At 34.1% G+C, this 23,167-nt stretch overlaps 1 protein-coding gene across 1 annotated transcript in view; it reads right to left on the bottom strand.

Moving 5' to 3' along the window:
* Positions 1-17,617, bottom strand: part of LOC149958875 (uncharacterized) — a 47,282-nt gene extending 29,665 nt beyond the window's left edge. Inside the window, exons 1-3 of the mRNA XM_090165076.1 lie at positions 17,295-17,617; positions 16,094-16,448; positions 13,048-13,586 (exon numbers count right to left, since the gene is read on the bottom strand). Coding sequence (XP_090021202.1) covers positions 13,048-13,586; positions 16,094-16,448; positions 17,295-17,365 — 965 coding nt within the window. The 5' untranslated portion in view covers positions 17,366-17,617. The remainder of the gene's footprint in view (positions 1-13,047; positions 13,587-16,093; positions 16,449-17,294) is intronic.
* Between the last annotated feature and the right edge of the window lie 5,550 nt (positions 17,618-23,167).

Raw genomic sequence — 23,167 nt, 5'->3', positions numbered from 1 at the left:
ACTGCTTTCTTAATTTGAAGTATCAAATTGATACCAGAAGTATGAAACATCCTATTATCCCAACTGCTTTCTTAATTTGCAGTATCAAATTGATACCAGAAGTATGAAACATCCTATTATCCCAACTGCTTTCTTAATTTGAAGTATCAAATTGATACCAGAAGTATGAAACATCCTATTATCCCAACTGCTTTCTTAATTTGAAGTATCAAATTGATACCAGAAGTATCAAACATCCTATTATCCCAACTGCTTTCTCAATTTGTAAGTAATTAACAAAGTAATATCAGAAGTATGAAACATCCTAAATAAATTATCCCAAATTTCTACTTATAGTGTGTTTCAACACTGACCGCATTAATTGAATCGTTTCCAAGGACTGACAGCTCTTCACGCTTGGTCTGTAGTCTTTGGATCTTCTCGGTAACAATGCTAGCAGTTTATTTACAGAGGGGACAAGGCGTGGAAAAATTAACCACTTTGTGTAACTACTGAAAAGTAATTTTAATTCTTATGTTGTCTCGGTTTTAGAGTAAATCATTTTAAAATTTTCTATAGCCTTTCTATAAAATCTATAAGTCAATAGAAAGTCGTAGGTTTTCTATATCATATAGACTGCTCAATCCAATAATTCTATAAAAACCTTTTACATATCTAGGTTTTCCAATTGCTATAGAAAATTGACCCCAATTTCTGTTGAATAATTTTGCCATCAAAAATATAAAATTTACGTTTGGTAGTAGTTACGTTTCCTATTACTGTTTCTAAATATCATTTCACGTCGTTCATCTTTTCTTGTCATACTTCATAACCTTTTGTGTCATACTTGATACTTAACATCTTTTTATGGCATGGCTAATATCTTTGTTGTGATACTTCATATCTTTTCGTGTCATACTTAACGTCTTTTCGTGTCATACTTAACATCTTTTCGTGTCATACGTAACATCTTCTCATGTCATACTTAACATCTTCTCGTGTCATACTTAACATCATCTCGTGTCATACTTAACATCATTTCGTGTCACACTTCATATTTTTTCGTGTCATATTTCATATTTTCCCGTCTCATACTTCATATTTTCTCGTGTCATACGTTACATCTTCTCATTTCTTACTTAACATCATCTCGTGTCATACGTTACATCTTCTCATTTCTTACTTAACATCATCTCGTGTCATACTTAACATCATTTCGTGTCACACTTCATATTTTCTCGTGTCATATTTCATATTTTCTCGTCTCATACTTAACATCTTTTCGTGCCATACGTAACATCTTCTCATGTCATACTTAACATCTTCTCATGTCATACTTAACATCATCTCATGTCATACTTAACATCATTTCGTGTCACACTTCATATTTTCTCGTGTCATATTTCATATTTTCTTGTCTCATACTTCATATTTTCTCGTGTCATACTTAACATATTTTCGTGTCATACGTAACATCTTCTCGTGTCATACTTAACATCTTCTCGTGTCATACTTAACATCTTTTCGTGTCATGGTGAACATCTTTTCGTGTCATACTTAAAAATGAAATTGAAGTCCGAACGGAACCCTTAATTCAATTCAGATCAGTTACGTCATTGTGAGATACCCCCCACCCCTTAGAACACGGGAATTTTTACACGCGGGGTGCATTCGCCAAGGCTTAAAAATCAGGGAACATGAATAGAGCTTAACAGTGAGTCTTACCACTAAAAAAAGCGGAATTTTGGTGGTATCAAATTCACCCTGATGCTGTGGTTTGGTACCAATTCTATATTAAAAAAATCCCGGTCTTGAACGTGAACTGTCTGCCTAAATTGTACGCGACGAACCAATCATAGCCACGAACGTCACATTTGAAAGTACATTTAAAGCTGCGAGGCATTGAATTCGGAGATATCTGAGAAGGGAGATCTTGTAAAAAATATTTCCAGTGATTGGTGCCATTGTTGTTGTTATTGTTGACGCGATCACCTTCCGAATATCACGATAGATGGCGTTAGTTCGGTTTTTCTTTCCTTTATTCCTCACCAGGTGTCCTTAAGTTAATAAACTTCATTTTTTTTCATCTGACAAGAAATTTCACTCTTAAGAAATGAGTCAAAATGTCAAAAACGTCAATTGTAATCGAATTTGGTTTGATATATTTATAATAAGTTAGGAATTGAAGAATTTCGGATCATGGTAAAAATGTTATTTTCAATCATAAGTAACGTAATAATCATAAGTATGACACTTAATATGGTTTTAATGCTAATTTTTTGACCCAATTTTTCTTTGACACGGACATTCTCTCCCAGTTCCGACCTGGACATGTATATTTGGGTATTTTGCTGATAAATAAACCTCGATTGCGCAAAAATTCTGAAAATCAGTTCGGTGATAATTTTTGATAATTGTCGTACTTATTGTAACTTATGTCCAATTTCATTTAATTCGAGTTATTTATTTGGATTATTTTATACCAGTAATAATATCGTAAAGGTTAATTATGTATTACACCATATGTAACATAATCACTCATAAGTATGCCATAAAAGCATTTCGTTAATGAAACCTTGTTGACGGGATATGACGTAAATTACGTCACTTACAATTCCGTGACGAAATACGCGTCATCAACTTTACTGATTGGAAACGGAAGTTAGTGAGAATTCCTCTCGCGTTTCTGGCTTGGCCCATGTCAAATTTAGCTCGTGCCTCGCGATCACGTGATTTCATTTCCATGGTAACCTTTTCAATAGCGCAAGGATTATAAGCATTTTTGCATTTTTGGGTCCACTTAATGTATGTTCCGCGTGAAACAAGGTCTCATTGAATATTTTTCAATGGAAATGTTATACAGAGGCATACTTATGAGTAATTATGTTACATATGATTACACTAATATTTCGCCAGTAATTTTAAGTTCTTGGTAAAACTTAATTTCAATTTAATTAACTCCGTGTTAATTTTTTAGATCAATTTATCCCATAAGTAACCTAAAAATAAGTATAACACTACCGGTTAATTGTTTATTGCACCAATACTAAGCCAATAAATTTAAGGTCTTGTTAAAAATTGCGACCCACAAAAATTCAATATAAACGTATTTGTTGTTGGAAAAGTGTACACAGCGTCAATCGGTTATTAACAGCGTAAGAGACCAATAATAATAATAATCAGCAAGGCTAATACCCTTAGCACCACCTTAGGCCCAAGTCATCTAGCGACTTTTAAAGCCATTAATTCTGGTGGCCGGGTTACAATGCGTAGGAGGATAGTGGCAAGCTCTTCATGCCACGCGAGCCAACAGCTCCCTACACTCACTATTACCGATAAGTTCTAATGAAAAATATTGTTTGCTTCAAATCCAAAATAATGATCAAATATTGAATCATAACGTGCACAAACATTCACTTCGTCTTTAGAGGTAGTTTGAATTTAAGATCTAAACGTTATTATGTTTAGTTTATTAACATCAACACCACATGTTTCCTTGATGAATTTTAAATTTGGCTGATCATTGTTTTACATATTTTCCTATTTATTTGTCAGTGGTGAAGGACTTCTTTCAGATTTTTTTCTACTTATGAAAACTGGTATAGGATTTCCTTTACTTATTTTCCTACTTATTAAAACAGGTATAGGATTTCCTTTACTTGTTTTTCTATTTATGAAAACTGGTAAAGGATTTCCTTTACTTATTTTCCTACTTATTAAAACATTTATAGGATTTCCTCTATATATTTTCCTATTTATGAAAACCGGTATAGGATTTCCTCTACATATTCTCCTGTTTATGAGAACAGGTATACGATTACCTTTACTTATTTTCCTATTTATAAAACCGGTATAGTATTTCCTCTACATATTCTCCTGTTTATAAAAACCTTTATAGGATTTCCTCTATATATTTTCCTATTTATAATAACCGGTATAGTATTTCCTCTACATATTCTCCTGTTTATGAAAACCAGTATAGGATTTTCCTCTATATATTATCATGTTTATGAAAACAGGTATAGGATTTCCTTTACTTATTTTCCTATTTATAAAAACTGGTATAGGATTTCCTTTACTTATTTTCCTATTTATAAAAACTGGTATAGGATTTCCTTTACTTATTTTCCTATTTATGAAAACCAGTATATTATTTTCCTCTATATATTCTCCTGTTTATGAAAACAGGTATAGGATTTCCTTTACTTATTTTCCTATTTATGAAAACCAGTATAGGATTTTTCTCTGTATATTATCCTGTTAATGAAAACCGGTATAGGATTTTCTTTACTTATGAAAACCGGTATAGGATTTTCTTTACTTATGAAAACCGGTATAGGATTTTCTTTACTTATGAAAACCGGTATAGGATTTTCTTTACTTATGAAAACCGGTATAGGATTTTCTTTACTTATGAAAACCGGTATAGGATTTTCTTTACTTGTGAAAACCGGTATAGGATTTTCTTTACTTATGAAAACCGGTATAGGATTTTCTTTACTTATGAAAACCGGTATAGGATTTTCTTTACTTATGAAAACCTGTATAGGATTTTCTTTACTTATGAAAACCGGTATAGGATTTTCTTTACTTATGAAAACCGGTATAGGATTTTCTTTACTTATGAAAACCGGTATAGGATTTTCTTTACTTATGAAAACCGGTATAGGATTTTCTTTACTTATTTTCCTATTTATAAAAACCAGTATAGGATTTCCTATATATATTTTCCTATTTATAAAAACCGGTATAGTATTTCCTCTACATATTCTCCTATTTATAAAAACCTGTATAGGGTTTCCTTCAGATTTTGTCCTATTTATGAAAATAGATATAGGATTTCCTGTACATATTTCCCTATTTATGAAAACCGGTATAGGATATCCTTTTCAAATTTCCTATTTATGAAAACAGGAATAGGATTTCCTTTAGATTTTTTCCAATTTATGAAAATAGGTATAGGATTTCCTTAAAAGAGAAGTATTCAAATAGGCTTGAGGTATGACCAAAATTAATGTAAAAAGTGGCAAGTGTTATACTTATGGTTGAGTTTATAACTATTAGGGGAAACCCGAACTTACGTTATTTTGACTTTTGAATTAAATTAAAATAACTGAATATTTACTAATTCAAAAAATGCAGCCAGATATTACCAACAGATGTCGCCACTGGCTCAAACAACCGGAAACGTATCGTGCGGTGCAGCCACTCTAAGAGGGGCTAAAGTGGTTCCAAAGCTTTTACCACGGGCTCCTTTACGTTTCTAAATAGATAGAAGGCCCCATTCCTAACATACTTAAACTCTCTTAAGCCTTGGTCAACGTTAAGCCTTGGCCGTCATTTTAACCATTGGATCACGAAACAGACACTTCCGGTTACGTTTAAAAGGCCGTTCCACTTCGCAATATAGATACTGCCACATTTGACGAAATGCATAAACGTCCCTACAGAGAAAATATCCCCATAAAATGATTTTTGTGGCTACCGCTAGATGGAAGCAGTGGTGGCCGGAAATTGGGCGCTAGCTTCCTTTTGTCTGAAACGGAGGACCGGGGTGGGGGCGAAGGGGGCAAGGAAGCCCGAAAGAATGATTTCAATTGATTACCGACTTTTTTATTCGGTTCTTTATTAATTTAATTTTTGAAAGAACTTCCGATTTTTGGGCATTATTTTTTTGGAACTTTTTTCTTTTTTTTAAATTGATTTTTATTTCTCTTTTATATTCAAGGGGTCAAAATTTCGGCAATTGATTTGTAGTTCTATTGTTATAAAATTTATTATTTTTTGGCGCGAAATTCAATATCTGACTTACAGAGTAGCAATAAGATTTCAAATGAGTTAATTTGTATAGCAGGGTAAGCAAATATTATACGTCACATAATAGTTTTTCTACAACAACGTACTCACATTTAAAGCGCTTAAATCGCTATGTAAATCTGCATTTTCCTTTCCAAAACAAAGACTTACGAGCTTAACTAAACAGTCCGTAAATTTGTGAGGTCATTGTTAAAGAAATTTCAAATTTTAGCAGATAATAATGTCGTTTTCAAAAAATTCAAATGCAATTATATTAGGAGTGAAAAATATTTAATTTTATTTTCAAAACTGTGGATCTTAAGTAACTCAAAAGTAATTTACTAAACACGTAACTCGGGCGTGAGGCGTAGCTAAACTACCCCTAACACAAAAACTATAGAATTGGACCGACAACTCTCGATATTCTACGTAAATTAACAAGTCAATTTATTTTTACGAGCTTAACTAAACAGTCCGTAAACTTGAAAGGTCATTGTGAAAGAATTTTCAAATTTAAGCAGACAAGAATGTAAACTTTTTCCCAAACAATTCAACGAATATGGGTAGAGTGAAATCTTGTTTTTGGAAATTGCAGACCATTTAAAAACCCCAAAGGTAGTTTACTTCGAGAAAAACCAAACGCGCGTGACGCGTAGCTAAATTACATTTAATTATAAACACGAAACTAATTTATATGTTGGAAACGCAATTTTTGAAATATTTTCCCTAATTATCTGGCGTGGGTGTGTGAAAATTGGTGGGGGTTTTTAAGACTAATTTATAAAGATTTGTTTTAAAAGAAAAAGCCTTACATCTCTATCGTAATCGTAGCACTCAAACAGACAAAAGCAAAAATATTTCGCTGGTCTTAAGAAGTTGAAAGAACTGCCGATAGGCGGCGCTTTCGTCTTTATGGGCTTAACACCCTTTTTTTTGCTAACCGCTTGGTGTTGCGTTCGGTAACAGATGCGATTTTTGGGGGGAAGGATTTCTAATGCACTATCTATATTACAAACGTAGTTACGCCGTTTACCGACAGCCGGCGCTACCGGCAGTCAATCGGACAAATCCAATACAAATCTCTCTATCTAGCGCTCAGACTGCAAATATACGCGACTGAATTCGGGACAGACTATTACGCAACCTGAATGAATTTTAAAAGCCACAGACATTTCTACACGGTTTGTTTGGACGGTATCTGTGTCTTTGGAAAAATCCGTAGAACGGAGATAAATCTTAAAGGAATACTAACAGTGTTTTTTTTTAATATTATATTTTATTTTAAAAATAAGTTGGATTGTTATAAGTACTAAATTGGTATTCAAGGGTTTTTTAAATACGTAGAACGTAGAAATCTTAAAGGAATACTAACAGTTTTTTTTAATATTATATTTTATTTTAAAAATAAGTTGGATTGTTATAAGTACAAAATTGGAATTCAAGGGTTTTTTAAATACGTAGAACGTAGAAATGTTAAAAGAATACTAACAGTGTTTTTTTTTTCAAATTTTATTTTAATTTAAAAATAGGAGTCTTAAAGGGGAACGGTCAAGCTTTAACCAGTTAGATAGCCCTATAGCCCATTAAAAACTAAAATTTATGGCGAAAACCGCATAAAAAAATATTGAGTGGTTAAGTTTTAATAAAATAAAGAAATTTCGGGAAATCGAAAAGCGCGCGTCCGCCGCGTCACCTGGGAGGCTATTCTCTAATTTATCTCGATCTCACTCTCGATCTCACTCTCGATCTCACTCTCGATGTCGACTCGAAGTCGATCTCGAAGGCGATCACTTCGATCGAGAAGTCATTTCTCGATAAACCCTATTCTATATTTCATCGAAATCGACTTCGAAGTGATACATCTCGACTCTCGACAAGTGAGTAGACCACGTGGGTTCTACATATTTCCGGTTGTAATCGCGCATAGGCTCTCTATTTTCCGACCAATAAGAATACACCATCACAAAAACAGCTGATTACAAACGCCCATGTTTTATAGTTTAGAGAAAGGATATTTATTTTCATTGTAATACTGCAGTATATATTTAAAGTCCAAATAGAGCTCGGTGAAACAGCTAGATTAACCGCTAAAGTTTTAATTAACCATAAATATTACGATTAACTGTTTATCCATGGATATTATCCACGGCTATATAGAAAATTTTCTTCGGGGGGGTTTCCCAGACATTCGGGGGTGCCGGTATCCAGTGGCGAGCCATGAGCGTAGCGCTCCCTGCACGCCTGGCAGTGGCGTCGGAAAAGGGGGAAGCCCCCCCCCCGTAGAGATGCCTGAAAGAAACACTGTATAATATAGCAATTTAACATGTAAAATAATCAGTTTTTTTTCGGATAATTTTCGTTTGTGGATAAAAATGAATAAAGTTATTATTTCTTATCCAAGGATTTATTGTTTGGTCTCTTATAACTCTTTATCTTTGAAAATTACGCCTATTATCGATTTCTAAGGCTATATTTAACTATAGCAAGCGCCATTGCTTTTTTCCCTAAGAAAGACGGTTTCGGTAGTGGTAGCTTTTTGGCAACACGGGAGAAGGTGGGGTGGGAGGTAGTTAAAAAGAACTACTAGCTCGATGATTGGTTGAAACCTCTGTCGCAAGCGATCTCGTAAGCTTCGGACACGACGAGATCGACTTCGAGAAGTCCATCGAATTCGAGTAGCATTTTTCGACGAATATTTTATAGAATAGCGTTTTTCGACATCTCGTGAGAACGATTCGAGATCGAGAAGTGCTTACAGAATAGAGTCCCTGGTGAGAAGTCGGTGAGACAGAAAAACAACTTAAAAGCGCGCGCTGCTTAAGACGCAAAAAATTTGTTTTGCACGCGCGGCGCGTTCCAGTTATAAGAGACTTAAGCCTAATTTGCGCGATTTTAAAAGATATGATAGTTCGCAAATCGCTCAAACGGGGTTAGGGGCGCTGGCGGCAGCCCCTAAGATGGCGGCGAAAATTCAAACCCAAACACCTGGCGTTATTTTTCGTTTCAACTTTTTGGGCCAAAAGCTATTTTATCAAGACTAAAAAGGTACGTGTTAGTATATTGAACGTCTTGTTAATCTTTTGATGCGGAAATAAGGCCATATTTGGAAAAGCTTGGCCGTTCCCCTTTAAGTTCCTATGCAATATACGGACAGACGGTACATTAATAATTTAAAAAAATATATATTGAAATGTTATTTTACTATTAATATCTATAATAGTATCCTAGTATACTAGTCTTTTATATCCCACTAGTCACTATAAGTTTACTAAAGTGGTGGAAACTGGTTCATTTAAATTAAAGGAATATTTTTCAGCAATGCAAGTTAGTTTATACTCGTTTTGAATTTAATTTCCTAATCAAGTACTCGATAACTCGACTCATTAAAAATATTACTCGAGGTTTTTTTCTTAATTACTTGACTCAAAAAAGAGAGTATTTCCCCTTAATCAAGTACTCGATTACTCGACTCGAATAGTCGATGAAAATAATTCGTACTCGATACCCGACTCGATTGTTTAAAACCACTACGGGCACAGCCCTAGTATCTAGGTGTTTTTTTTAAATACGTAGAAGGAATACTAAGACTGTTTTTTTTTTAATATTATTTTTGATTTTAAAAATAAGTTGGATTATTATAAGTATTATAATGGTATATAGGTCTTTGAAAAATACTTTGAACGCACAGAAATCTTAAAGGAATACGAACAGTGTTTTTTTAAATTATATTTGATTTAAAAAAAAAAAGTTGAATTGTTTTGAAAATGCAATAATGTATTTTAATAATGGAATTTTTTTATCATGTTCAATAAAATTTAATATTAAACTAAGTGGGTTTTTGCCTACTCTTTACAAATTTCTATAAATTTTCCATGAAATCTTGTGAACGTCTATAGACTATGCAAGTTTTTCTATAATTATTTCTAAAGAACGTTTCTATTTTTTCAGAGGTTTTAGAGAAATGACCTAAATTTCTACAGAAATTATTTAGAATTCCGATTAAAGTTTTGCAGAATTTTAAAGCCAATTTTTGTGAAATTGGTTATCTTGCACGTATAATTCTGTAATAAAACGAACGCTCGAAATACCAAAGATATCGCAATTTCAAGGACAAGTTACTAACGAGACAGGTCCCAGAGACAACATAAAATGGAAAACAAAAAATAGAGATCTTTAGTCGCGATTTCGGTCGCCAGGAGGCGTTGAGAACGGCTTGATTGACATAAATATACATAGACGACGAATTGGAAAGTACGGTGCTGTCAATCATTTTGATAGATCGTTATAACGAAGAAATACTTCCCTCCCCCCCCCAATAATTCCCCTCGAACGTCTCCAACAGGACGAAATTTCAAGGTTAACTATATTGATACATAACTGCGATGATGTCCTCCAAAAGCCCCCTCAAAAGAATGTCGAAATTGCACCCCAATTACAACGGTTGTTTTGTAAACACGTAATTGAGCTAAATAGGCTTAGGAAGTTACAATTTCACTAAACTTCAAAGCATTTTACTCTCTATGTTCGTAAACCAATTATGTTGTTAGATGATGTACAGTGATTTAGGACTGTTTAATTAAATTTTACACTTCCATTTTAACTAGACAGTTTTTAAATAGAAAAACCATTATTTTATTTTATAATAATGAGCCAAATTATTATTCCGACTATTCGGAAGATGGCGCTGCACAACATTTTTGGGCTTTCCCGCTTTTGTGTAATTGACACGTGACACCGAGCGTGCGTCGCGTGCCGTTACTGAGAAGAAGCTAGAAAATGCAATAGTGTTATTTACCGCCATCTTCCGAGTAGTTGGCATAAAAATTTTCCTCATTATAATGCATAAATGTTTCAGTTAATCAAAATGTTTACCGTTAAAAATGTGTTGAGTGACGTCGTACCCAAAAAGATAAGCGCCTCTAACGACAAAAATACGCGACTCAAAAATAAAATGCCACTCGATCTTATAAGATTATTTTCTAGATAATTTTATAGAAACTCCTTATAACATCTTAGATATTATTTATAGAAACCTTTAGAATAAATGTTTTCTTATTTATCTATAAACCTGTTTTTATTGAATTTCCAAAGAATACTTTAAAGATCTACAAATTATTTATAAAACTATTTATAAATTCAATTAGGGTGTTTTATATATATCTTTCTATAGAATCACATTTAGAGAAAGTTATACCAAAGACTTTCTATAGATAATATCTAAATTATTAAACCTTTGCTCAATGCATATAAAAACTTAGAGGCCTTTGTACAGGTTAGTTCAAATAATTGATCCTACGCTGATAATAATATTTATAGAAAGCATAAACGTTGATTAATAAACCTTTTCATTTGACATAGAAACACCTATCGGCTAACGCAAGAAGCTCATTTACAAGGAGAGTACCCGAGGTGTTTATGGCCGATTTTGTTCAAAGTCGGGCGTAATGTAGACCTATATAAGATATGAAATTTCCCAAAAGGAGACGTTGCACTACCCATTCGATTTGCCATGGCAACCGAAAATATTTATTACCACTAAAAACCCAAAAAATATCCATTTAAAAAAGTATGGGATTCGGTTTTACGAAATTTTTTAAAAAATTTAAAATCACAAAATGGGTATTTGGACCACATTTAGGTAAATTTCATCAAGTTTCGGTAAATTCGAACATTTTTTGGGTAAAATTGTAACATTTTTAGGGTAAAATAAGGAAAAAATCTTATTTTGGTTTTAACAAGTCAAAAACATTTTCGGTTTCCATAGCAAATCGAATGGGTAGTGCAACGTCTCCTTTTGGGAAATTTCATATCTCATATAGGTCTATATTACGCCCGACTTTGAACAAAATCGGCAATAAACACCTCGGGTACTCCCCTTGTTAGTGGCTGTTAGCAGACGCTTTGCATTTTGATATGAAAGATCGTCTGCATTTAAAAATCCAGTAGCTAATATGCTTTAGTAGCTTCCACAAAACCACCTTTTACGTTAGGTGGCGTTCAGAACACATATGTAACAGTATTTTCGTGTTGAGCTACCTCCTTTGGCGAAGCCAGTTAGTTAATCCATGTTCCTAACGTAACAAATATAACTCGATAACAAATTGATCGAAAATACTATTATCCAGGGATAATGGCAAGCCCCAAATATAGAAAGGAAATAGTTTTATTTCTAACCGGCTTCTGTTTCAACTTCGGAGGATCGGAGATATGTGTGGGGATAAAACGCCATATTGGATCATCTCTTCGCGCGTGCCAAGCCCAATACGACCACGCCCAACTCTAAAACAATTTCTACAAAATTGTATTCTTACACGGATCATAAGGGCGATTCTATGGCGTAGGATAGAATGGTTTTAGCAGAAAAACTACGACTTTAGTTTTACGGCTCCGACTGAGGGGCAGATCACTTTGTTACCGGGTGTTCTAGTAATCATGATAAAAATTTAATCATGATTTAATCATTTTTAATCTTTGTACAGCCAAAGCTACAGATTTAATTTTAATCTAATCTAATCATGATTTAATCATTCGAGGGTGTCCTAATAACCATTGGAGTGCCCCTCTGCCCCGACCTAAGTAAGTTTCCTTTATGTCCAACGATGGTACCAATCACGAGGATAGTAATCAAAAGGGCTAATGAAATCGGACATCATCAGATAGATTTGGAAGCATTTGTACGAGTTTCAAATAACCGAAAAATATTGGCATTTTGACACATCACTATGCATATAATATTGCACATGACCGCTAAGAATATTAAAACAAATACATTTTTCGAATATAAGAATAGCATAATTACTTTGAAAACCAACCTGACCTAATCTAACATAACGTGACTTAACTCAACCTACCTAAAAATAACTTGACCTAACTCAACCTTAACTAACCTAGCATAACCTAACCTCAGCTCATTATACTAAAGGTATTAGTTTATACATTTATTAAACCATTAAAACAATATTTTTAGGAAATAAATTGAAATTGAACGTTTAACTGAGAAAGCAACAACTTCGAACTCATGAAATTCGTCAGAGCAAGTAAACAAATTTGGTGCTATAGCAATCGGAATATTTTTGCGTCAACGCTAGCCCTTCCGGCGTTTTTGTGAAAACCATCCAAAAGCTAATTAGTTTACGATTAAAGTATAGGACAAACCATTCAAATAATCTAGCTGTTTCCAACATTCGAATTCAATATTACTTCCATTATCTATAAAACCCAAGGTCAAAAGGTCAAAAACCAACAAGGAGAGTAACGGTAAAAGTCCGTTACCTTTCGTCGCAGTCGCAATGGCTGACGGTGTGGAATCGGTAGTTGAAGAAGTTGAATTTGTCGGTGAACGCCTCGATGGTGAAAGGGCAATGGTCGTGGTCCCGACAGCAACGGTCCGCCGCCGCGTTATAGCCCAGTTCGTTGAACTTCCGGGCGGAGTTCCCCGAGCCACACCAGTTGGTGCCCGGGTACAAAAACAAGTCCCTCTTGACTCGCTCCAAGAATCCCGACGGTGCCCGGTCCACGTCGTCGTTCGCGGTCCTCGGATAGTGTTTCTGGTACGCTTGTCGGATTCGCTGGTGAAGGTCGTGGCATTGCCGTTTCAGATCGCGGTAATTGGTCAAGCTGGACACGTCCGATGGCAACTCGGACATCTTTCGGGCCCTCAACAGTTGGAACGAGTCGTTCTTGAACGAGTCGCATTCTCCGTCCAATGTACTGGTACTTGCGGTGTCGTTGCGACTGAAGGACAACATCGACTGAGCGCAACTAAATTCAGCCGACAGCTTCGATAAAAATTTGCGAACCGTTTGTTTGTCCTGTTCCGGAATGAGAAAAACACTCTTTAGAAATCAGCTAATATCCAAAGCACCACACTGTTAAAAAAGGGTGTTTTAATGGTGTATTAAGGGTGTAATGTCTGTAAAAAAACACTCTTTAATGTTAATTTAAACGCCCTAAAGGGATTTTTATTGTCCCAAATTAAAAACTTGAAAAGGTGTATAAAGGGTGTTAAATTGAGTGATTTAACACCTCGTAAGGGTGTAGCTCCCTTAAGGCAGTAGTTTAGTACCCTAAAAGGAGTATTTTAACACATTAAAGGGAGTATTGTAGCACCCTTAAGGCAGTAGTTTAGAACCTTAAAGGGAGTAGTTAAAAACTTTAAAGGGAGTATTATAGAACCCTTAAGGGAGTATTGTAGAACCTTGAAGGGGGTAATGTAACACCCTGAAGGGAGTCGTTTGGTACCCTAAAAGGAGTCGTCTTGTACCCTAGAGGGTGTAGATAATAACCCTGAAGGGAATAGTTTTATACCACAAATTGTTAACAAAGGAACCAAAACGGAGGACATAAGCACCCCAAACAGTGTAAATAAACACCCTAGCAGGAAAACTGCCCTTTAAGGTGTAGAATAACATCCTTTATAAACCTGTTAAGGTGTTAAATATGGGACAAGAAAAAACCCTTAAAGGTTTGAAAATACACCTTTTTTTTTAAGAGTGCACCCTAGGCCTAAGTCAGCTATCGACTTTTAATGCCTTTAATTCAAGTGACCGGGTTACAATGCGTAGGAGGGTGGTGGCAAGCCCTTCATGCCACCCGATCCAACAGCTCTATACACTCAGGGCCGTTCAGAGGGGGGCAGGGGGGGAATCCCCGTAGCCGTAGGGCCCATCGAAGAAGCTCGAGGGAGTGGGGTGCAAATCGAAGGGGCCCGCGAGTAAATTTGGGCAGGATACCTCTGCACGGCGCTGTATACACTAACTATTACTGATCACCTCAACAAGTATTAATGGAAATGGGAAACCAAAGAATTCAGGGGAAAACCTCTTTACACAGATAGCTTGCAAACTCAAAGCGGAATGAGTTAACTAATTGCAACTACTCTAACCAATCAAATTGTCCAAATATTTTTTTACCAGAATTTTCTAATGAAAAACTTTATTTCTTAGCTATAAAATAACTGTAAAATACTTTTAACATCTGTCATTTTTTTAGAATACGTATACTATTTAGAATAAAAGTTTTTACTATACAAATATTTAAAGCATTCTAATATTAATTATAATACTACTAATATAACATTTAGGAAAAGATGTATTAATCGCCTTGCGTGGTTGCCAACATATAATAGAATCTGTATTCTAAAGGCTATCGAATAGTGATGGACCAAAACTATTACATCGATTAAAAATATGATAAATAAATGTATATCCTTACACAGTGTCATTTTAAAATTTTACATTTGTTAAAACCTTTCTATCCGATCTCTATGAAATTCGCTTAAAGCTCTATAGAGGTTGAATGTGGTTCTTTAGAAAAACTGCTAGAAACATCGGTATTAAATTTTTACAAAGTATTAGCTTAAATTTTAAATAAAATAATTATGAAATTCTATTAATTTCTTAAAAAGAGCTTAAGAAAATATTACTTTAGAAATTTAGAAAAACCTATAAGAAGGTTAAACAAAATTTCCTTAATGTTTATAGAAACTGTTTTTTTACGACTTAAGAAAACTTTCAAGATTTTTATAGAAAACTATTCTATAGAATCTACAGAAGACATCTTAAAAGTTTCTAACGATATTCTAAAAAACGACCTATTTGCTAAAGACAAACATCTATAAAATCTTTACTCGTTACTGCAAAGACCTTTTTCACAATTTATCTATTAGCATTCTATAAAACCGCTTTATAAAAATGTCCATTGAAAACTGTTTCGAGCGTCAGTAGTGGGGTGGCGGAGTGGCTCGCACTTTCGCCTCGCAGCAAGAAGAGCCGGGTTCGATCCCAGCTTGTGGCACTGGGTGAAAACTAGGAACCACTCCTTCCGCGTTGAGTTTGCAGGATCTCTCCCCACTGGTTAAAGTGGTTTTTCGCCGAGTTCTTCAGTTTCCCCTTCCCATTAAAATTTGTAGATGTTAACGGTAATCGCTAGTGTAGTAGAGTAGGGAGCTGTTGGCTCGCGTGGCATGAAGGGCTTGCCACCACCCTCCTGCGCATTGTAACCCGGCCACCTGAATTAAAGGCTTTAAAAGTCGCTCGATGTTTCATATTTATAGCCTAGATGGTTAGATATCACGTAAGCTATACTTTCGGTTAAAATTAATAATCAGCTAGGCTAATATCTGAGTCAGCAAGCTACTTTTGAAGCCATTAATTCAGGTGGCCGGGTTAAAATGCGTAGGAGGGTGGTGGCAAGACCTTCATGCCACGCGAGCCAACAGCTCCCTACATTCGCTATTACACCGTTAACCTCTTCAAGTTCTTATAGTTTAAGTATAGCGCGAGGAGAACGAGGTGGTGATAATGAGTCGGTGTATTACCTGCAAGTACTCGCAGTCTCTGAGTTCCCATCCGGAATCGTAGATGAGCTGAATGAAGTGTCTTCCGTCGGTGACTTGTCTCAGGACCAATCCGTGCGACGCCCCTTCGCCGTGAGAGGAGCCTTCAAAGTTCGAGGAGCTGTTGGACGCGGAGTTGGAAGACGACGAGGTTCGTATTTGATTGGAAGCCACGATGTCCCCGGCGTGATGGTAACCGAACGCCGCGGATGGCCTGTTGGTGGGGAACTCGACGGCGGTCTCGATGCCTGTCACCCGTTTCCAATGGACCCTTTTCTCCTTCTCGCCGTCGGACAGCACCCGGGAATGGTAAAAACCCGGACCCGACAACTGAGATCTGAAAAAGTGAACGAATCAAATATGGCAGAAAAACGATACGTCTGATACTTGTCACTTTTTGCCAAGATGCAGAAGAGGGGTTTTTTTTTGTTTAAATGAAGTCAATTTAACCGAAACAAATTCGGGATTTTGTTCTCAAAAGAATAAGAATTCAACGTTAAAATTATATAGTGTTTTGTAATTTAGAGTTTTTTCTTTACAAATTTGAAATTATATTTTAATTAACTAAATTAATTCAACATTTAAGAGAATAGACTAATGTTTCAGCGATAATTTAGACCTAGCGATTGAACACTGGACAAATTACCGTAAAAAAGAATAGTAAAAATTTTAAAAAATAAAATATTTTTCTCCCATAGACCTTATACGAAAAATTCTTAAAGAAAAATTCATCCCTTGATTTAAGCTCTAAAATTTTAATATTTCAAAATGTTCAATATTCTAAACAGAAATTTAAAATTTCAATAAAATGTTACTCGGCTCCAAATTATCAAAATATAAAATTTCGTTAACTGTGATTTTCAAAAATTTATTCAACTTGGAAACAAAATAATTAAATCAAATTTGAAAATCACCGGAAACCACCATGGTCACGTAAAAATTATAAAACTGATTAGGCCACATTCCAAAATAATTTTAACGGTGCATAATTAAAAGCTCTAATTAATATTAATTAATGTCTTAATTAGGTAGGCGAAAGTCAAGACAACCCAAGGTCGGGACGCGTATTTCAAATTAAAAAACGTGTTTATAAAACCCAAATATAAGCCCCCAAAACGTTAATAATTATCAATGTGTCGTACCAAAATCCGTGACACTTGACAAAATGAAAAAAGACAATTACCTGACATAAGCGTTGAAACACACCACTTGACAAAAAAGACACAACGACACCGCGATTACTGTCCACCACATTTTACCACCGATCAGTCAATAAATTAAAAGTGCAAATACCACTGACCAAAATTGACAGCTAATATATATATTTTTTAAAAACTGTCTCTCTCGGGGACTAGGGTGTTTGCGAGAAGATACCGGACGATATCTTTGGTGGAAAGTAGGCTCTTCGCGCACGTGTGGTTAGTGATACCTTTTGGGATCTCGGCGAGCGACGGATGGAGAGATGGCTCCCGACGTCAGCGCACCCTGGTGCCTTTTACTTTTTGGGGATTTTGGGTTCCAGACCTTTTGCGTTCCACTCTCTCTCGGTCCGTTTTCCCCCGGCTCTCGACGATGCCTTTCGCTTTTGTTTCGTCCACCAGGGAGCGCTTCTCGACACCCATCGGAATTTTTGGCAGCTAATGCCCTATCTCTTTATTACGCTTCGGAACTTCCGAGTTGCGTCTTGCGCTCAAGGTTTCAAGTAATTAGTTATTTGCTATTTGATATCTAATTTTGGATTTAATTTAATTAATTTAACTCAGATTTAATTTAATCTGCAATACGACTATTGATTTTTCATAATCGTTAATGCCAAATTGGTTAAATATTATCCCAATTAATTTATATCGAAACTTAAGAAACTTAATTTAATTAATTTAACTCAGATTTAATTTAATCTGCAATACGACTATTGAGTATCCATAATCGTATATGCCAAATTGGTTAAATATTATCCCAATTAATTTATATCGAAACTTAAGAAACTTAATTTAATTAATTTAACTCAGATTTAATTTAATCTGCAATACGACTATTGAGTATCCATAATCGTATATGCCAAATTGGTTAAATATTATCCCAATTAATTTATATCGAAACTTAAGAAACTTAATTTAATTAATTTAACTCAGATTTAATTTAATCTGCAATACGACTATTGAGTATCCATAATCGTATATGCCAAATTGGTTAAATATTATCAAAATTAATTTATATCGAAACTTAAGCAACTTAATTTAATTAATTTAACTCAGATTTAATTTAATCTGCAATACGACTATTGATTTTCTAGAATCGTTAATGCCAAATTGGTTAAATATTATCCCAATTAACTTATATCGAAACTTAAGCAACTTAATTTAATTAATTTAACTCAGATTTAATTTAATATGCAATACGGCTCTGGCGTTGAGCGAGATTCAATGAGTTAATTATAATAATAATAATAATAATACTATCAATAATACCTTAGGCCTAAGTCGTCAAGCGACTTTTAAAGCCATTTATTCAGACCTGTGGCCGGGTTAAAATGCGTAACCTGAACAAGTTTTTATCATCGCCATAGCATTTAAACCAAATCGTTTTAAAATTAAACAATTTATTTTCATACGCTATTTTCCAAGATGGCGTCATTTTTCAATCAGAAACACTGGGTCTCATCTGCCGACTATAACCAACCAGGAACTTACTAACATTACTAACTCTATAGTAAACCAAAATATGGTTTTCAAACTTGTTAGTTAGGTCGTTCCAATTTTAATATTGTCTTGATGAGCTATGTTTAACACCTTAGACTAAACTTCGATCTTAGACCAACAACTAAGGAGCTTATTCAGAAATTTAACAAAACTAAATATGAACTTCCGTATTTACGGTGTATCAATGTATTTCACATTTTGGCCGCCCGGTTTAACAGAAGCAGGGGTGATTGGCGCTAGTTACGTTAAAATTAAGCCGTAGCACGTTATAACAGACCATTTTTGGATTTTGTTTGAAAAGATACTACACTTTAATTTTCGCCAAATGATGAAAAAAAGGCTTCTTATTTAAATAAAATATTTGTAGTAAGTCTTCTATTTTGTACCACACAAATTATTTGAAATGTACCTTACTACACAAAAACGTTTGGGTCATGTTTTACAAAAAGAAGTCGGTTACAGACTTACATACTAAACACTAAACAGCAAAGAAAGTTGCAGTTGATATATTTCAAAGATCAAACAGCAGTACAACAAATATGCGATTTATTAGAGAAGTCTTAATCATTTTCTTCAAATTTTAAAACTGCATACATTCATTGTGAATATACATTGAAAAATGACAACATTTTCGACCCAAAATAAATACATCCCAAGGCCTATTGTAGCACTAACCCTTTAACCATTATTTTAAACGATACATAACATTTGAATCGGTCTAATTTAAAATACATTAATTTATCTCAAAACAAAATCAGCAAAATTTCCCGGTGTAATGTATTAGTCACAAATTTGAAATTGACGGGGGTTGATCAGGGGTGCAGGGGTCGGTCTAACATACACAAAAAGCGAGTGAGGGGCCCCGAAGTGGACCTCCAACGAAAAAAGGCCTCTCCACTCTTGAGCCGAGATGGATTCATTGAATCGCCCCTCTGCGGGTTATGATAGCCCTTGCCAAAAAAACCTGAATGGGAATTTTAATTCTATAGGGTCTCTCTGGTAGCACAGGCTCAAATAGAGATGTTCAAAGAAGACATTACAAGCGAGTTTATTTTCTGAAGTGTTCTCGTCATATCAATATTGCTACTAAGAAAAACCACTATTTATACATCAAGTTAATAGTCTTTTATCAAGGGAACGGTGTTTTAACTAGAGGAATGTATAAATATTGACGTTGACTTTATATTTAAAAGGTCTTTAAAGGGATATTGTCTGTTATTTTTAAGTTTGCTTTACGCGCTAGATTACGTCCAGTAATGAAAGTTTCTAATTGGTTTTATTAAGGTAATGATTATAGTTAATGAAATAACAAGTTCTTAAAGGGATGGTGACTGCTATTTTCAAGTTTGCTTTACGCGATAGATTACGTCAAGTATAATGAAAGTTTCTAATTGGTTTTATTATGGTAATGATTATAGTAAATGAAATAACCAGTTCTTAAAGGGATGGTGACTGCTATTTTCAAGTTTGCTTTACGCGCTAGATTACGTCAAGTATAATGAAAGTTTCTAATTGGTTTTATTATGGTAATGATTATAGTAAATGAAATAACCAGTTCTTAAAGGGATGGTGACTGCTATTTTCAAGTTTGCTTTACGCGATAGATTACGTCAAGTATAATGAAAGTTTCTAATTGGTTTTATTATGGTAATGATTATAGTAAATGAAATAACCAGTTCTTAAAGGGATGGTGACTGCTATTTTCAAGTTTGCTTTACGCGCTAGATTACGTCAAGTATAATGAAAGTTTCTAATTGGTTTTATTATGGTAATGATTATAGTAAATGAAATAACCAGTTCTTAAAGGGATGGTGACTGCTATTTTCAAGTTTGCTTTACGCGCTAGATTACGTCAAGTATAATGAAAGTTTCTAATTGGTTTTATTATGGTAATGATTATAGTAAATGAAATAACCAGTTCTTAAAGGGATGGTGACTGCTATTTTCAAGTTTGCTTTACGCGATAGATTACGTCAAGTATAATGAAAGTTTCTAATTGGTTTTATTATGGTAATGATTATAGTAAATGAAATAACCAGTTCTTAAAGGGATGGTGACTGCTATTTTCAAGTTTGCTTTACGCGCTAGATTACGTCAAGTATAATGAAAGTTTCTAATTGGTTTTATTATGGTAATGATTATAGTTAATGAAATAACAAGTTCTTAAAGGGATGGTGACTGCTATTTTCAAGTTTGCTTTACGCGCTAGATTACGTCCAGTAATGAAAGTTTCTAATTGGTTTTATTATGGTAATGATTATAGTAAATGAAATAACCAGTTCTTAAAGGGATGGTGACTGCTATTTTCAAGTTTGCTTTACGCGATAGATTACGTCAAGTATAATGAAAGTTTCTAATTGGTTTTATTATGGTAATGATTATAGTTAATGAAATAACAAGTTCTTAAAGGGATGGTGACTGCTATTTTCAAGTTTGCTTTACGCGATAGATTACGTCCAGTAATGAAAGTTTCTAATTGGTTTTATTATGGTAATGATTATAGTAAATGAAATAACCAGTTCTTAAAGGGATGGTGACTGCTATTTTCAAGTTTGCTTTACGCGATAGATTACGTCAAGTATAATGAAAGTTTCTAATTGGTTTTATTATGGTAATGATTATAGTAAATGAAATAACCAGTTCTTAAAGGGATGGTGACTGCTATTTTCAAGTTTGCTTTACGCGCTAGATTACGTCAAGTATAATGAAAGTTTCTAATTGGTTTTATTATGGTAATGATTATAGTAAATGAAATAACCAGTTCTTAAAGGGATGGTGACTGCTATTTTCAAGTTTGCTTTACGCGCTAGATTACGTCAAGTATAATGAAAGTTTCTAATTGGTTTTATTATGGTAATGATTATAGTAAATGAAATAACCAGTTCTTAAAGGGATGGTGACTGCTATTTTCAAGTTTGCTTTACGCGATAGATTACGTCAAGTATAATGAAAGTTTCTAATTGGTTTTATTATGGTAATGATTATAGTAAATGAAATAACCAGTTCTTAAAGGGATGGTGACTGCTATTTTCAAGTTTGCTTTACGCGCTAGATTACGTCAAGTATAATGAAAGTTTCTAATTGGTTTTATTATGGTAATGATTATAGTTAATGAAATAACAAGTTTTAAAGGGATGGTGACTGCTATTTTCAAGTTTGCTTTACGCGCTAGATTACGTCCAGTAATGAAAGTTTCTAATTGGTTTTATTATGGTAATGATTATAGTAAATGAAATAACCAGTTCTTAAAGGGATGGTGACTGCTATTTTCAAGTTTGCTTTACGCGATAGATTACGTCAAGTATAATGAAAGTTTCTAATTGGTTTTATTATGGTAATGATTATAGTTAATGAAATAACAAGTTCTTAAAGGGATGGTGACTGCTATTTTCAAGTTTGCTTTACGCGATAGATTACGTCCAGTAATGAAAGTTTCTAATTGGTTTTATTATGGTAATGATTATAGTAAATGAAATAACCAGTTCTTAAAGGGATGGTGACTGCTATTTTCAAGTTTGCTTTACGCGATAGATTACGTCAAGTATAATGAAAGTTTCTAATTGGTTTTATTATGGTAATGATTATAGTAAATGAAATAACCAGTTCTTAAAGGGATGGTGACTGCTATTTTCAAGTTTGCTTTTCGCGCTAGATTACGTCAAGTATAATGAAAGTTTCTAATTGGTTTTATTATGGTAATGATTATAGTTAATGAAATAACAAGTTCTTAAAGGGATGGTGACTGCTATTTTCAAGTTTGCTTTACGCGATAGATTAAGTCAAGTAATGAAAGTGTCTATTTGGTTTTATTAAGGTAATGATTATAGTAAATGAAATAACCAGTTCCTAAAGGGATGGTGACTGCTATTTTCAAGTTTGCTTTACGCGCTAGATTACGTCAAGTATAATGAAAGTTTCTAATTGGTTTTATTATGGTAATGATTATAGTAAATGAAATAACCAGTTCTTAAAGGGATGGTGACTGCTATTTTCAAGTTTGCTTTACGCGATAGATTACGTCAAGTATAATGAAAGTTTCTAATTGGTTTTATTATGGTAATGATTATAGTAAATGAAATAACCAGTTCTTAAAGGGATGGTGACTGCTATTTTCAAGTTTGCTTTACGCGATAGATTACGTCAAGTATAATGAAAGTTTCTAATTGGTTTTATTATGGTAATGATTATAGTAAATGAAATAACCACTTCTTAAAGGGATGGTGACTGCTATTTTCAAGTTTGCTTTACGCGCTAGATTACGTCAAGTATAATGAAAGTTTCTAATTGGTTTTATTATGGTAATGATTATAGTAAATGAAATAACCAGTTCTTAAAGGGATGGTGACTGCTATTTTCA

The sequence above is a fragment of the Leiobunum rupestre genome, chromosome 2, assembly GCF_980474605.1.
Source record: "Leiobunum rupestre chromosome 2, qqLeiRupe1.1.hap1, whole genome shotgun sequence".
Taxonomy (NCBI): domain Eukaryota; kingdom Metazoa; phylum Arthropoda; class Arachnida; order Opiliones; family Sclerosomatidae; genus Leiobunum; species Leiobunum rupestre.
This window is presented reverse-complemented; position numbering and strand designations above follow the sequence as displayed.